This window comes from Cetorhinus maximus, chromosome 2 (genome assembly GCF_964194155.1).
Source record: "Cetorhinus maximus chromosome 2, sCetMax3.hap1.1, whole genome shotgun sequence".
Lineage (NCBI taxonomy): Eukaryota > Metazoa > Chordata > Chondrichthyes > Lamniformes > Cetorhinidae > Cetorhinus > Cetorhinus maximus.
In genome coordinates this window covers 204,991,376-205,006,697 of record NC_135880.1, presented here as the reverse complement: position 1 = coordinate 205,006,697, position 15,322 = coordinate 204,991,376, and the positions used below count along the sequence as shown (strand labels likewise).

The 15,322-nt window shown below is 39.8% G+C and overlaps 1 protein-coding gene across 5 annotated transcripts in view; it reads left to right on the top strand.

Annotated features, from left to right (window-relative positions):
- Positions 1-15,322, top strand: part of gramd1ba (GRAM domain containing 1Ba) — a 500,575-nt gene that overhangs the window by 467,896 nt on the left and 17,357 nt on the right. For all 5 annotated transcript variants that reach the window (XM_078531845.1, XM_078531813.1, XM_078531836.1 and 2 more), the window contains 6 exons: positions 2,437-2,611; positions 3,271-3,309; positions 5,105-5,248; positions 10,671-10,789; positions 11,291-11,433; positions 13,883-13,986. In XM_078531845.1, coding sequence (XP_078387971.1) covers positions 2,437-2,611; positions 3,271-3,309; positions 5,105-5,248; positions 10,671-10,789; positions 11,291-11,433; positions 13,883-13,986 — 724 coding nt within the window. The remainder of the gene's footprint in view (positions 1-2,436; positions 2,612-3,270; positions 3,310-5,104; positions 5,249-10,670; positions 10,790-11,290; positions 11,434-13,882; positions 13,987-15,322) is intronic.

The following is a 15,322-nucleotide window of genomic DNA, read 5'->3' as shown; positions in this document are numbered from 1 at the left end:
ATGTCTCAAATAGTCTGTCAATGGTCAATGGCCATAATTACAACTAGGCTGAGGTACCAGGAGGCGCTTTTGGAGCTGTACTCCAGCAGGAGTTAATACCTATGGTGAGGAGAAATAGGGAAATTTAGCAAACATAGTGAAATAGTGCCCTGATTTTTGTTTTGAAGCTGTACCTTTTTAAAGGGCAGGGGATTTAAAAGCCTTGACAGTTCCAATGAGTTTATCCACTTTTGTTACGCATTCATGTCTACTTTTTACATACCCAAAGGGCACTTGACCTCTCCCAAAGGTTTCCAAAAGGGTCCCTTACCTCTCAAAAGGGTACCCTAATCTCCAAAGAACTCCAGTAAGTTTAGACCTTCTCCCGAAAAGTGTAAAGCCCACAAATCATATTTCAGAAACCTGGGCGATGAAAATTGAATCTGACTGAAAGCAGGTGCACTTTTCCATGTGCAGCTGCCTCCATGAACCAAGCATGTGCAAGCTACAACCCTTTTACTTTCACACCCTGGCAAAAATGGTGGGTGCTGGGTTTGGGGGCGGGACTTCCGGAATCAAGGCATCAGCGTCATTTTGACTAAGGTGGAGACCTTTTCCGTTCCCTCGAAATCAGGCCTTATTCTAAATAGCAGCAGTTTAATATCTGCTCCTGTTCAGTGGCAATGGCAGTTATTTATTAGCTGTAAGGATTTGGATACAGAGCCTATATTTTGCACAGAACTCAGAATCAATCTGAGAATCAGACACAGCTGGATCTGCGTTGAATCAAAGCTGAGAAGTTTGCTATACTTCATTTGCATGGGATTGTTTCGAATTTATACGTGATGGCGGTGTGTTACAGTTCACTCGGAGTCCAAGTTGCTGTGACAAAATTCACTTTTACAAGCGCATCGTAATCTGGAGCCATGGATAGCGATGGTGGAGGCTCCGTCGTTCTTTCATCACATGGCTGACCAGGAATCTCTCTCACTCTTACTGCCTGCTATTGGCATATGTTGGAAGGATTTGCTGGTTGATGTGCAACCTGTTTGCCCACATTATGCGCGCACCTTCTTTGGCCATCAAGTGCTGGGGTGGACCCAGAACTTCTGGCTTAGAGGCAGGGATGCTACCACCTAGCACACCACAAGACCTCCCAATTTATACGTAAATCATCATAATCTCAGTAGAACTTCTAATTTTGCAGTTTAGCCCTGAAAGATCTGTGTTGAATAATGCCCTTGATCTATAAGCAACAGCTATAATGTAAATAATGTTAACTCCCTATAGGTTGTTTGACCTTCCAACAAACAGTGTTATAGAGCAGTCAGATAGTAGTATGGTTCCACTCCATTAAATTTTTGGTATTGACTGCACTGCTGTGGTAAGCAATGTGGAGGCCACCGTCTCTGTAAGCGACAATGTGGAGAGTCACCGGACTGCTCTGAACCACTACCTAGCAGTCGAAGAGTCAAATAGCAATAGGTGATTTCCTGTTGGTGAATGACCTGAAAACAATTAAATAAGGGCAAGGCAGAATATAAAAATGGCCGTTTGACAACCCAATGGCTCAGAAATGAAGTTTCTAAGCCTTGTATATCAGAAAGGTCCCAGTTTGACTCCTGCTTGCGTTGAGTTAGCTGATTTTACCTGAAGCAACAGAAGCAGTGTTATAGTTAGCCTCAAAGAGCTAGATTATAGGAAGGTAAAAAAATAGCTAGGGTTCTTGTTCCTAATTGCCATATAACTGTTTCTACTGGAAGAAAGCATGTTTAGATGCATTTCTGGAACAAGGTTGAACTTGACCCAAACAGGATTATTTGGCCCACGTGCACCTGCAGCCCATAAAGAGATCACTGAAGGCTGATGCCAAAAAGATAAGTTTAAAAAAAATACTTAATGTACCTTAGACTGTGGGCCACTGCTCACTACCCCACCCTACCGCTCCCCACCAATAGCTTTCCCACTTCCCCCAGATACAACTTAGACCTTTGATGTTCCTTTATTAATGAGGCCATTGGGCCAATTTTTCATGATCCTGCCGCCAGCCTCATTAGGCGTGTGCAGTGGCTTTTTATACAGATTGTGCTTTGCTTTGGATCCAATTTCTAGGCTCAAGTCACTGAAATAGGCATAAAATATAAAGAAAGCTCAATTTAATGCGACGAGATTCTTGCTGCAAGGAAGATATTGGCTGATGTAAGAAATAGGTTTAATTTTTACAGTTTTTTTCAAATGATTGATCAATTTCAGGTGAGCATCAAGAGTGGAAGAATTAACAAACCTGAATTTCAAGGGATTTAAAACCAGGATAACGTTACAAATACTTCAATTGTAACAATGCGGGGAAAATGGAATCATAATCATAATATAAACGGGGCAATGATATGTTGGATTTCAAAGACATCTTCAAAACTCACATTGCAAGCTGAATTTCTCTTATTTCTACTGTCATAGTTTGATGGCATTCCACTAGAGGAGGATGACCGTCACCTAGAAGGTGAAATTGAAGCCCTTCAGGCCATTGACAAGAATGAAATCATTTTGCCTGTAAACTCTCCTTCCCTGGACTTCAACGATAATGAGGACATTCCAACAGAGCTTAGCGACTCCTCTGAAACGCATGACGAGGGTAAGTCATTAACCAACTGTACCTGCTGTCACTTTTAACATGTCTTCGGAGGTTGTCTGCCACTTCAGGTCTGAAACCTAGATTGGATTGAGGGGGTGGGAAGGGAACATCAACAAACCATGATTAGACAGAGATGTTATTTGTTAGAAATTACCACGCCTATGAAATTGATCAGGCGATATTGATCATGTGATATTGATCGACCATCATGCTGAAACTGTGAACTTTGTGGGGATTATTTTAAATTAGCCAAGGCATGTTTTACATAATTTTTATCTAGCTTGATCTGCTTTTAAAACTGCATGAGGGTCAAGCCATCTCAGCTAGGGAGAGGAAAGAGCAGCCAGGTTTCTTCTTAAAAAAAAATAGAGTCTGCATGTCAAATATAGCATAATGTGCATTTTCAAAAATGTGATTTTATTTCTTTTAATTTTCTATATATTTAGAAGCAGCTTAGTTTATTTTCAGTACATTTTGATTGCCTCAAACGTATACACAAACAGAATTTTAATACTTGCTCGACCATTCTTTAAAAATGGAATCAATTATTTTCGCAAAATACGTTTGACAGCTGTAATGATAACTAGTCTAAGCACAGCACACATTAGAAAATTTTGTCCTATTTTCACTTTCATTTTTCCTGTCTGCATTCATTTCAGTGGGACTAACTACAGCTGATTTTAAAAAACTGAAAACAGGTATGGAACCATTGAGTTTAAAGATACACTTTTTCTAGATTTTTAAGAGTACTTAATAAATCTTTTTGTGTCTTGTGAATAATAAAAAAGAACACCGGTTCCTTACCCGTAAAGGGAATTCAACCCAATTGAAAATAAATGATCATATAGTATAGTATATATCATATAGTTAGTTATAAACGCAAACCTTTCTCAAGATATTGGAAAATTCGTGCTGTCTCATAGGCTGCCATTATAAAATTGCTTTCCCAAATTAGGTTAGTCTTGTATCTTGTTCATCATGCTCAAAACAGAAGCCTCAGAATTCTGTAGCTTATGGAATCACTGTACAGCATTTTGTAAAATTTGGCAGGACTTTCCTTGCCATGATTACTTAATCCCTTCATTCCTTGAGTTAAGCATACGTAGCATAATCATAATCTAGAATTATTCACTTACAACAAGTTTCCACAGACAACATTTTTACTTCCACTTCCGCATCCTCCCACATTGCCTACTAATTAACTGCTTAGCAATTTCTTTCCCTTCAAGTGTTTTGAACCCAAGCCTTATTGAGCATAGTCTGTCCCAATGGATTCTCTTTTTTGGCAAAGCAAAGTATGTTTTTATCGAGGCGGCTTTTCTTTTTTAAAGAAAGTTACACCACGAGCCTTGTAGAAACATGCAATGATTTTACAAGTATGAAATAATAAGCAAAGTAAAGGATTGCTTTGGTGAGGAGACTACACATTTTCCAATTTTAAATGGGGTTGAAATTTCCTTTAATTTTTTCCAAATAAAATGGACTTTTTTCTGCATGTAACAAAAGCTGTTACTAGATTAAGTTATTGCATTTGTAATGCTGCTTTCAGTTCTAAAATTTCCCACAGTCCTATGTGAGATGCAGGTATAGAGGTATAAGTGTAAAGAAATTGGGATGCAATATCACCAGTGCAATATTCTTTTTATTTTAAATCTGGTTTTGTAGCGCATGGCCCATTCTACTTGATTTAAATTCAGCCCCAAAGTTGACACATGATGTGGATCATTAACTGGCAAGCAACTGGAGCAAGATGTCAGTGTTTAAAAAAAATGTTACTCCAAATTATCATGTTGGAGTAGACTTTCACAAATGTTCATAGAGCAAAAGTGATAAGCTAGAATGGTGGTTATTAGACAGCATGAAATTTAAAACAGACTGTTCTTTTACTTGGGCTACAGGATTAGATGCAACACAGAGAGGAAGGTATCTCCTGTAATAATAGCTGATAAAGCACAGGTGTTTACTGATAGCTACTATCAACTGCTAGTAATGAAGTGTGGTCACTTACTCATCTCTCTCTCAAAGAAGATAATCATGAGTGTATACCAATGTTATATATTTGGAATTCTCCCATCCCATGTATGTCACCTTTATTATTGCTTCTATTTGGAAAATAACCCAATCATTTCTTAAGTAACTATGAGGAGCAGTTTTTGTTAACTTGATTGATGAAGGACCCTGCAAGAAATATTGCAAGCAAGCATGCATCTGGAAGGGATTAGATTGAATTATAAGAACAGGAGACCATACTGTCTGAAGCTCTCTGAAGCAGGTCCACAGTTTGACTATTTAGTTGGTGAGCTATTATAACTATGCATGGGTGGCTGTAAATCAGGATACAAAACTAAATGAAGGGAAATTAGATGATGATCTGCATCATCTTACAAAGCTGGTACTATAATCTTCCGCCAGTTGTGTAGTGGCTTTGTTTTTGTAGTGTTGGATGAATTTATGTCTAATTTTATTTTCACATCTCTTCCTGCCTCGCACCAGGAGAAGTGCAAGCATTCTATGAAGATCTTAATGGCCGGCAATACATTAATGAGGTTTTTCATGTCAATGTGGACAAGCTGTATGATCTACTCTTCACTGACTCCCAGTTTCTACGAGATTTCTTTGAGCAGCGAAGGTTCACTGGTAAATTCATAACACCTTGTGTAAATAAAGCTGTGGAGAGCTCAGTGTTTCCAGGACAATGGTGTTCTTCTGTCTCAGAAGAACTGAAAAACTGTTTTATTTTACTCAAGCCCTAAGTTTTACTATTCAGAATGAAGATGAAATGTATACGCTGAAACTATTTAAATTCTAAATATAATTAAAGGTGAAAAGATTCAAATTACTGTCCCAAAGTAAGTTACCATCCCAAACCAGTAACAACAACTTATATTTATATAGCACTGTTAATTAATGAAATGTCCCAAGGCAGTTCAGAGGAATATTATAAACAAAGTATGACACCACTCTACAGAAGGAGATATTAGGTCAGATGACCAATAGCTTGGTTGAACAGGTAGGATTTAAAGAGCGTCTTAAAGGAGGGAAAGCAAAGTAAAGAGGCAGAGAGGTGTAAGGAAAAATTCTAGAGCTTAGAGCCGAGGCAACTGAAGGCACAGCCACCAGAGGTGGATCAGTTATAGTTGGAAATGCGCAAGAGGAGCACAGGTATCTCAGAGGGTTGTGGGGCTGAAGGCGATTGCAGAGCTAGAGAGGAGCAAGGCCACGAAGGGATTTGAAAACAAGGATGAGAATTTTAAACTCAAGACATTGCTTGACTGGGCACCAATGTAAGTCAGTGAGCTCAAGCTTGAAAAGGGAGTGGGACTTGCTGTAAGTGAAGACATAGGCGGCAGACTTTTTGATGACCTCAAGTTTACAGAGGGTAGAATGTGGGAGACCAGCCAGGAATGCATTGGAATAATTGAATCTAGAGGCAACAAGGCATGGATGAGGGTTTCAGCAGCAGATGAGCTGAGATGGGCGTGAATTTGGGAGGTAGAAATAGGCGGTTTTAGTGATGGCACAAATACGAACATATGAATGTACGAATTGGGAGCAGGAGTAGGCTACTCGGCCCCTCAAATCTGCTCTGCCATTCAACAAGATCATGGCTGATCTGATTGTAACCTCAACTCCACATTCCCACCTACCCCTGATAACATTTCACTTCCTTGCTTACCAAGAATTTATCTAGCTCTGCCTTAAAAATATTTAAAGTCTCTTCTTCTTCTGCCTTTTGAGAAAAAGAGTTCCAAAGACTCAAAACCCGCTGAGAGAAAAAAATTCTCCTCATCTTTGTCCTAAATGAATGACCCTTATTTTTAAACAGTGGCCCTAGTTTTAGATTTTCCCACAGGAGGAAACCCCCTCACCACATCCATCCTGTCAAGCTCCCTCAGGGCCTCAAAGGTTTCAATCTGGTCGCCTCTGCTTCTAAACTCCAGTGGAGCCTAACCTGTCCAACCTTTCCTCGTAAGACAACCTGCCCATTCCTGGTATTAGTCTGGTAAACCTTCTCTGAACTGTTTCTGACACATTTATATCCTTCCTTAAATAAGGAGCCCAATACTGTACACCGTACTCCAGATGTGGTCTCACCAGTGCCCTGTACAACTGGAGCATAACCTCCTTACTTTTATATTCAATTCCCCTCGCAATACATGATCAGTCATTACTGGAACATATCTATGCACAGAGTTCTTAAAGGGCATGAACACCACAAAAATATATTAAACCTTCTGTAGTTTACAAGCAGATGAGACAATGACTGTATCAAAACGTATTGTCGTATCAGTTTAGATGTGACAAAAATAGCACACAGTTCTTTTCCCAAAGATTTAAATATTTATTTTAATTTGAATTGTGATACACTTTTTTACACAAACTAGTCAGTTGTCCTTGACATTGTACAAGGTGATTCAAACCAAGGGCACTTTTCAGGTGAAGTAGGTTGAGAGGGCAGGTAACAATGGACCACAGCTTGCAAGCTTACTTCAGTTCCTACTTTATAATCATCCATTCCATTCTTATTTCTATATGGTACTTCTATTTTAGATAATTTATAGTTATATCATAGAGTTATTATAGCATATACTTTTTCTTTTATTCATTCATCGGATGTGGGCTTTGATAGCTGGGCCAGCATTTATTGCCCATCCCTAGTTGCCCGTGAGAAAGTGGTGGTGAGCTGCCACCTTGAACTGCTGCAGTCTATGTGGTGTAGGTACACCCACAGTGCTGTTGGGAAAGGAGTTCCAGTATTTTGACCCAGTGACAGTGAAGGAATGGCGATATGTTTCCAAGTCAGGATGATGACTGACTTGGAGAGGAACTTCCAGGTGGTGGTGTTCCCATCTATCTGCTGCCTTTGTCCTACTAGATGGTAGTGGTTGTGGGTTTGGAAGGTGCTTTCCAAGGAGCCTCGGTTAATTCCTGAAGTGCATCTTGTAGATGGTACACACTGCCGCTACTGTGCGTTTGTGGTGGAAGAAGTGAATGTTAGTGGATGTGGTACCAATTGAGTGGGCTGCTTTGTCCTGGATGGTGTTAAGCTTCTTGAGTGTTGTGGGAGCTGCACTCATCCAGGCAAGTGGGGAGTATTCCATCGCACTCCTGGCTTGTGTCTAGTGGATGGTGGACAGGCTTTGGGGAGTCAGGAGGTGTGTTACCAATCGCAGAATTCTTAACCTCTGACCTCGTCTTGTAGTCACAGTATTTATATTGCTAGTCCAGTTCAGTTTCTGGTCAATGATAGCCCTCAGGATGTTGATAGCGGGGGATTCAGTGATAGAAATATCATTGAATGTCAAGAGGCGATGGTTAGATTCTCTCTTATTGGAGATGGTCATTGCCTGGCCCTTGTGTGGCATGAATGTTACTTGCCACTTGTCAGCCCAATCCTGGATATTGTCCACGTCCTGATGCATTTGCACATGGACTGCTTCAATATCTGAGGAGCCGCGAATGGTGCTGAACATTGTGCAATCATCAGCGAATATCCCCACTCCTGTCCTTATGATGGAGGGAAGTTCATTGACGAAGCAGATGAAGACGGTTGGGCCGAGGACACGATCCTGTGGAACTCCTGCAGTGATGTCATAGAGCTGAGATGACTGACCTCCCAACAGCCACAACCATCTTCCTTTGTGCCAGGTATGACTCCAACCAGCTGAGAGCTTTGCCCCTAATTCCCATTGACTCCAGTTTTGCTTGGTGCCACACTCGGTTAAGTGCGGCCTCGATGTCAAGGGCAGTCACTCTCGCCTCAACTCTGTGACCAGGTGAGAAGGGGTGAAATGGCTCCCCTCTATTCAACCCCCTTGGTTGGCCACAGCAAAGTTTTAAGTTTCTTCCTCATGAAGATATGCCTTTTCCAAATCAAAATTTATTTAACTACTTAAGCTGTGAGCAATAAGAAGCCAATCAAACCAGGTTTTCTTGAGTCAAAAAGAGAACAAACTTATTACCCACTAAACCAGAGAAAAATAATCATAACGTGACATCAAGCATTTGGTCCTCATGCAGTCATTTGAGCATGCACGCACACACACACAAAGGTATCAAAAATAAGGGGAGTTAGAGTCCAATAAAAAGAAGGTAAAAGAACATTTGGTTAAGTGTCTTTTGATTGTCCTTGAGACGAAGATTTTAAATGCTGTGGCTGATTTAGATTAGCTGGTTTCTTGGATGTGATCAGCTGTGGAAGATGTTGTAATTATTACAAGATCTTGGTTCGCTGGTAGGTTTCTGGTCGAGTTGGCTTCTCCAGTTGGGTGACACACTTATTCCAAAAGTGAGGGAGGGAGGGAGAGAGAGCAGCCTTAATTCTGTTTCCTTTGCTGAAGACTTTCATGACACCACCTGTGTCACTTGCAATCGCTCTCAAGTGGTTGGGCAGCCTTGCCATAAAATACTTCACCCATTGTGTATTTCCAAGAGGTTTTGGGTGTGTCTGTCTGTGGCAACCATTGTTTCAATATTAAGTACATTTAATTTTTAATATCTCTTCCCTAGACAGTACCAAGTTTCAATGGTGACTGGATTATAGGAAATGTCTCTCTCTTCACACTCTTCTGAGAGTGATTTCTTTGTTTCTCACCTTCACCTTGGAATGTGGCCTTGCATTTCTAAGCAGTTGGCTCTGACTCAGTTTAAATTGCAAAATTTCCAGTCAGTTGAAAGTTGAAAAATCTCTTTTCAAAAAATAAAGTGGCATAGCCTCCTGACACATAGAGGCCATTTAGCCCATCGAGTCCATGCTGGCTCTCTATCAGACAATCCAGTCAGTCCAGTTCCCTGCTCTATCGCTGTAGCCTGCAAGTGTATTTCCTTCAAGTGGCCACCCATCCAATTTCCTTTTGAAATTGTGTATGCAAAATTTATGGCATTTTGTGAAGCATAAAAGTAGAGCTAGTTGGAACATGAGGCCCTTTATGCAATATAAGCTGAGGAGCTGGAGACAAAACTGAAGCAATACAGTGCCCCTCAGTGTGATAAATTTATGTAGGAAGTTTCCAATGTAAGTATCAAGGCTGGAATTTATAAAGTGAAAAATTGACGCAAGTGTGACAAGTTGTAAGAATTTGTGGACAGGAATTGCAAATAGATTATATGATATTTAACATGATTGATAATGCATTCACAAACATTTCAATAGAGAAAAAATTGTTTTGCTTAATCAAACACTGCTATAACAGTTTTTTTTTACCTTCAACCAACTTCCATAATCTCATTGACAGAGATGTTTAAAAAACACACTCAATTTCTATGGACTGAATTTTGCGTTGATCGGGTAGGCACGCACCCAACCCAATTGGGCATGAAATCGCACGAGATGACGTCGGACGAGTGTCCCGATGTCATCGCACACTTGCGCAATATTTAGCTTGGCGGGCGTGTACAAAAGTCGGAAGTGCCCCCACCGACAATTAAGATGGCAGTTAAGCCCATTAACACCGCATTTGTCTGCTATTTTATGTTGTCCATTCAATCTTACAGTTGGTGGTTGGGTGAATCAGTTACTTGGCCTTTACATTTTTCATGAAACCTCATCCAAGGGCAGGATGAGGTTTCCATTTTGAAATAAAATAAAAATAAAAATCTGTGGGCAGCAATTTTATCATGTATATTTTCAGGTGCCTGACTGTGATCCTCAGACATTTTTTTCTGCTTTCTAAAATGTCATTGGAATATTTTTGGGTCTGCAGCTCCCTGAGGCAGCTCTCTGCCTTCAGGGAGCTTTCTCTTAGTGTTCACCCGTGCCTGCATTAACGGTCATCGCCCCCACCCCGACAGCGCTGAGCTTTGCAGCGAGCGCTTCACGCTGGCTGGCTGTTAATTGGCCAGCGTGCGTGAAATCGTGGTCGGCGGTCCATTTCCAGGCCAATCCCAGGCCCGCTGATCGTGCCCGCCTGCTAAGCTAAAAGTTTAGGCCTATGTGTATGATGAAACTGAATACTCATGTTAGCTATAATGAAACCTACTTCTACAAATCCTGCATTCCAGATGAAGGCTCTAGAACAATGAAGAACGGCCAGTAATACTTATCTTTTTTTCCCTCTAGACATGGTTCGCCATCCTTGGAAGAAAGAAGTTAACGGCAATCAGACCCGCGTAATATTGTACACTATTGCTCTCTCAAACCCACTTGCGCCAAAAACTGCCACAGTCACCGAGACCCAGGTGAGACTTACCCATCAAAGTTAACATTAAATACAGCTTTGCTCGCATCTTTAACACTTTACAGAGTTAATCTTTGATTCCAGTGCCAGTGTTGTTGGAGCAAGCAAATCTTGTTATCTCAGTGCAGTTTCTCCAGGTATTTATACTTCTAACAACTGCCAGCACCAATTTTGTAAGACTACAGTTAGTTATGGTATACTGCAGCCTACTTTATCCAACCAAAATGTTAAAAAAGACTGCTGTTGACAAACAAGTTGTTAAAATTAGCATTTTATAGCACTGTAAGACAACAACTTCCTAGCTGTTATCAGCTACTTCAGCCAGTAATTTCAACCATCACCAAACTAAATAACTCATTAGTTTGGAATAATATTGCTTAATATCAACTGAAGACGACTGCTCTTGAAGTAAGCAATTATCATTTGTTAAGTGTATCCCCAGAGTATTCTTCCAATATAATTAATGCGATTTGTGCACATTGAAGTTTTTTTTCATTCACAGACTTTGTACAAAGCCAGCCAGGAGAGTGAGTGTTATGTGATCGATGCAGAGGTGATTACACATGACGTTCCATATCATGATTACTTCTACACAATCAACAGATACAGCCTTACACGGGTGGCAAAAAACAAAAGCAGGCTGAGGTATGGAAGCTGTTACTCCTGATTTAGTTGTTTTCGTGCAGAAACATGTTGATTTTCACCCAGTGATGACTTCTAATTGTAGCAAGTGTCACAAAAACGTCTGCGGTTCTTCATCATTTTGCATTTCTTCTCGAGCATCAATTAACATGAAGGAGATAATTTTAGATCAGTGGAATCTGAATGGAGCTGGAATAGATCTTCACCACTGCAGTGTTATGTTTTTAGGTTGTTGTTTTGATGATTTGACATGATCTCATGTTCAGTGTCAAAGACCAACCCCGTGGATGAGCCATTTCTCTCTGAGAACCAACATGCACCTTCATACACCTTCATAACGTAGCAAGCCCAGGGTTCAAGCAGTAACTCTTGCCCCCCTATTTATCTTACTATATCATGAGCCCTCTGTTGGTCTCCTAGATTTTGGAAAGCAATAGAAGAAACACTCTTGCATCATAACCTACCAAAAGGGTTTAATAATAATTACTAATAACCAATAGCAAAATCAATCCAGACGATTGCACAGCTTCCTAGAATGTATTCTTCCTTGCATACAGAAAATAATAAACATTACAAAGCCTTTACTTATATTCTTAATAATGCTTAAAAATGCAATATCACTTAACCTTGTATGGTATTCTTTGTCTTCTCCCCAATGGAGCATTCCACCACTTGTACTGCTACTTTTTCACATAAAGGTTAATGGAAATATGGGACACTCTCTTCAAAATTGCTGTTGATGTTTGAGCAATTCAAAAAGAGATTGATAGATTTTTGTTAGGCAAGAGGATTAAGGGTTACGGAACCAAGACGGGTGGATGGAGTTAAAATACTGATCAGCCTTTGGAAGTAGGAACAGGAGTAGGTTACTTATGCCCTTGAGCCTGTTCTGCCTTTCAGTGAAATTATGGCTTATCTGCAACCTAACACCACAAACCCGCCTTTTCTCCAAACCCCTTAATGCCCAAAGAATTGATCTTGCATCAATTGCCATTTGCAGAAGGGAGTTTCGAACTTCTACCAGCCTTTGTGTGTGGGAGTATTTCTTAATTTGATAATGATCTAATTGAAGAATGACAGAACAGGCTTGAGGGGCTGAATGGTTGACTCCTGGACCTATGTTCCTTATTATGGCATTAGAAAGCTCTGGACATACACTCTCTGAGTTTTGCCCCTAATACCTTTGAAGTTTGAGAAGGGGAAAAAAACATCAAGTAAAGTTGCCAAGCATTCATTTAAAGGTTTATCGAATGGATGCAGTTCCAAGTGATTGCTTCTTGGAGTATCAACAGTGTCTAGCCAATAAATTTTTAGTCTGTTCATCATCTGACTACAAATTTCTTTCACCTTGATGGTGACTTGCAGAACAAAGCAAGCCATTGTGTCAGATTATTCTAGATTGAACTTCATCTACTCTGAATAAATTTTACAAGCAAAATGTATTTACAATGGAACAACACCCTGTCTGTTCAATTGAACATATAAACTATGAATTTTATCTGCTCACCAGTGACTGTAGGACTTGAGATTAGACTCGTAACTGAAACTCCATGCTCCTCATAGGTGGACCACTGGTTCTATGTTATTGCACTCCTGCATTAAAGCACATGTTAAATAACAAGCAATGTGTGACGCCTTAGCTACCCTAAATTGAATTTGGTTTTCAAAACAAACCTGACAGAGGAACAATTTACATTGTGACAGTTGTTTGTCCAACTGCAAGGTGAATGTTGTGCCTTGCTGTTTGATGATGAGTGCAAAGTTTTTTTTAAAATTCTTTCATGGGGTGTGGGCAACACTGGCAAGACCAGCATTTGTTGCCCCATCCCTAAATGCCCTGAAACTGACCTTGGTAAGGTCATTTCAGAGGGCAGTTAAGAGTCAACCACATTGCTGTGGGTCTGGAATCACATCCAGGTAAGGATGGCAGATTACCACAATTGATGTTTCATAGCCACGGTTACTGAGACAAGCTTTAAATTCCAGATTAATTAAATTTAAATTCCACCAGCTACCAAGGTGGGATTTGAACCCATGTCCCCAGAACAGTAGCCTGGGTCTCTGGATGTCCAGCAACATTACCACTACACCACCATCTCCCCTGTTCCCTAAGTTGGTTAGGGAAAAATGTTTGCATGTTAGAACTGGATGAACCTCAGTCATTTTGTGTTCAGGGTGACTTTGTGGCTCATTCTAATACTTATTTCATGCCTCCAAAATTGTGCACCTCATTGCCCAGGAGAAAGGCTGCACCAGCAGTAGTCATTTACCCCACTGAGGGTAAGATCCTATTCAAGCACACTGATCTTTGGTAAATTTAGCAGGTAAGTAAATTTTCATTCTATGTTTGACATGGCGTTAGAGATTGTATGTGTAAATGAGGTAAAGTTTTGTAAGATAACTGAACTGTGAAAGTACTCTTTAATCAATTAATTTAACTTCTTATGCCCAGGATATCAACAGAACTGAAGTATAGGAAACAGCCATGGGGTTTGGTGAAATCATTCATTGAGAAGAATTTTTGGAGTGGTTTAGATGACTACTTTAGACATTTTGGTGAGAAACATTTAATTTTCTCCCCTCTTTTATTGCTAAAGTATAATATCATGGGGTTTGACAGACATGTGGCAAATCTAAGTGACTGTTTTTCATGTATGAGTGTTAAGACACAGCAGTTGGTAAAGGCTGAGTTGTTTAAATCCCAGAGGGAAACTTGAACAACTGTCATAACCCATATATTCAGTTGGTATGTTTGAGATGCAGCTCTGAATTCAGGAATAAGACCACCGAACCTCAAGAGGTTTTTTAATATAAAACTAAATTAAACATTTATTAATTTAACAACAAATTAAACAATACACATATCTACAAATTACTAGCATAATTTTTAAACAAATCCCCAAATTAATCACTCCCTGGTAAATCTCCACCAAGGCAACAGTAACCCATAGACTTTAAATAGACACCAGGCAAAGCGCATTTGACCTTACAAATTCAAAATGAGGTTCCTTGCAATTTGCTTCCTTTGCAGACACATTCATAGGCTTACAGGCTGGTTAGATCTTAAATGCCCCTGACCTACACAAACAAACTCCTTTCTGTTTATACCTAGCTTTTCCTTTGAATGTTATTTTCCATGGTATCAGTAGACTTTTAACGTTACATCTCCTAACAAAAACATTTTCATCCCACTAATTTTATTAGTTATATAAACACATTGCTTGGCATCTCCCAGCTAGGTGCAAGATTTTACTCCCACTCTTGAATGCTTTATTCAACAAATGCAAATGTATAATTTACCTTTTAACTTCCTTACTGTTTACCCAATTAACATCTCAAGCTACTATAAATCAAAACACCCAGACTAACTGGCTTTAATCCAATTAAGACACACTCCGTCAAACACATAGACACAGACCTCACTACAATTCCATTTTAAAAATAATTTTCAATAACATTACAGTCATTCATATCTCTTCATGCCAATGAGCCCAACAGTGAGAGATGGTAAATTATTTTACCCATGTGCTATCACACCCAAAACTTGAGCCTGTGCTTAGTCAATACCCTTTCCTGGTCACTGGATATTGACCCAGGAGTCGGAACTTCAGTACATTTCATTCTCAGTGCAAAATGCTAAGGCTATCACTGCCAAGATTAAGATCAGCATAGACTTAGGAACAAGCCTTGTTTCTGGGTAAAGAACTTTATCCTGAGCAGGTGTGAACAATTTCAGCCTGCATCTATTTTTCTTTGAACAATTGGAGATCGCAAAACACATTAAGTGTGACCTACTGGTTGTAATAATAATTTTAACACTCTTTTGAGCAGTACTATGTTAAATGCTAATTGTTTACTAAATTTACCATGATAATTCCTGAGATCACAGTAG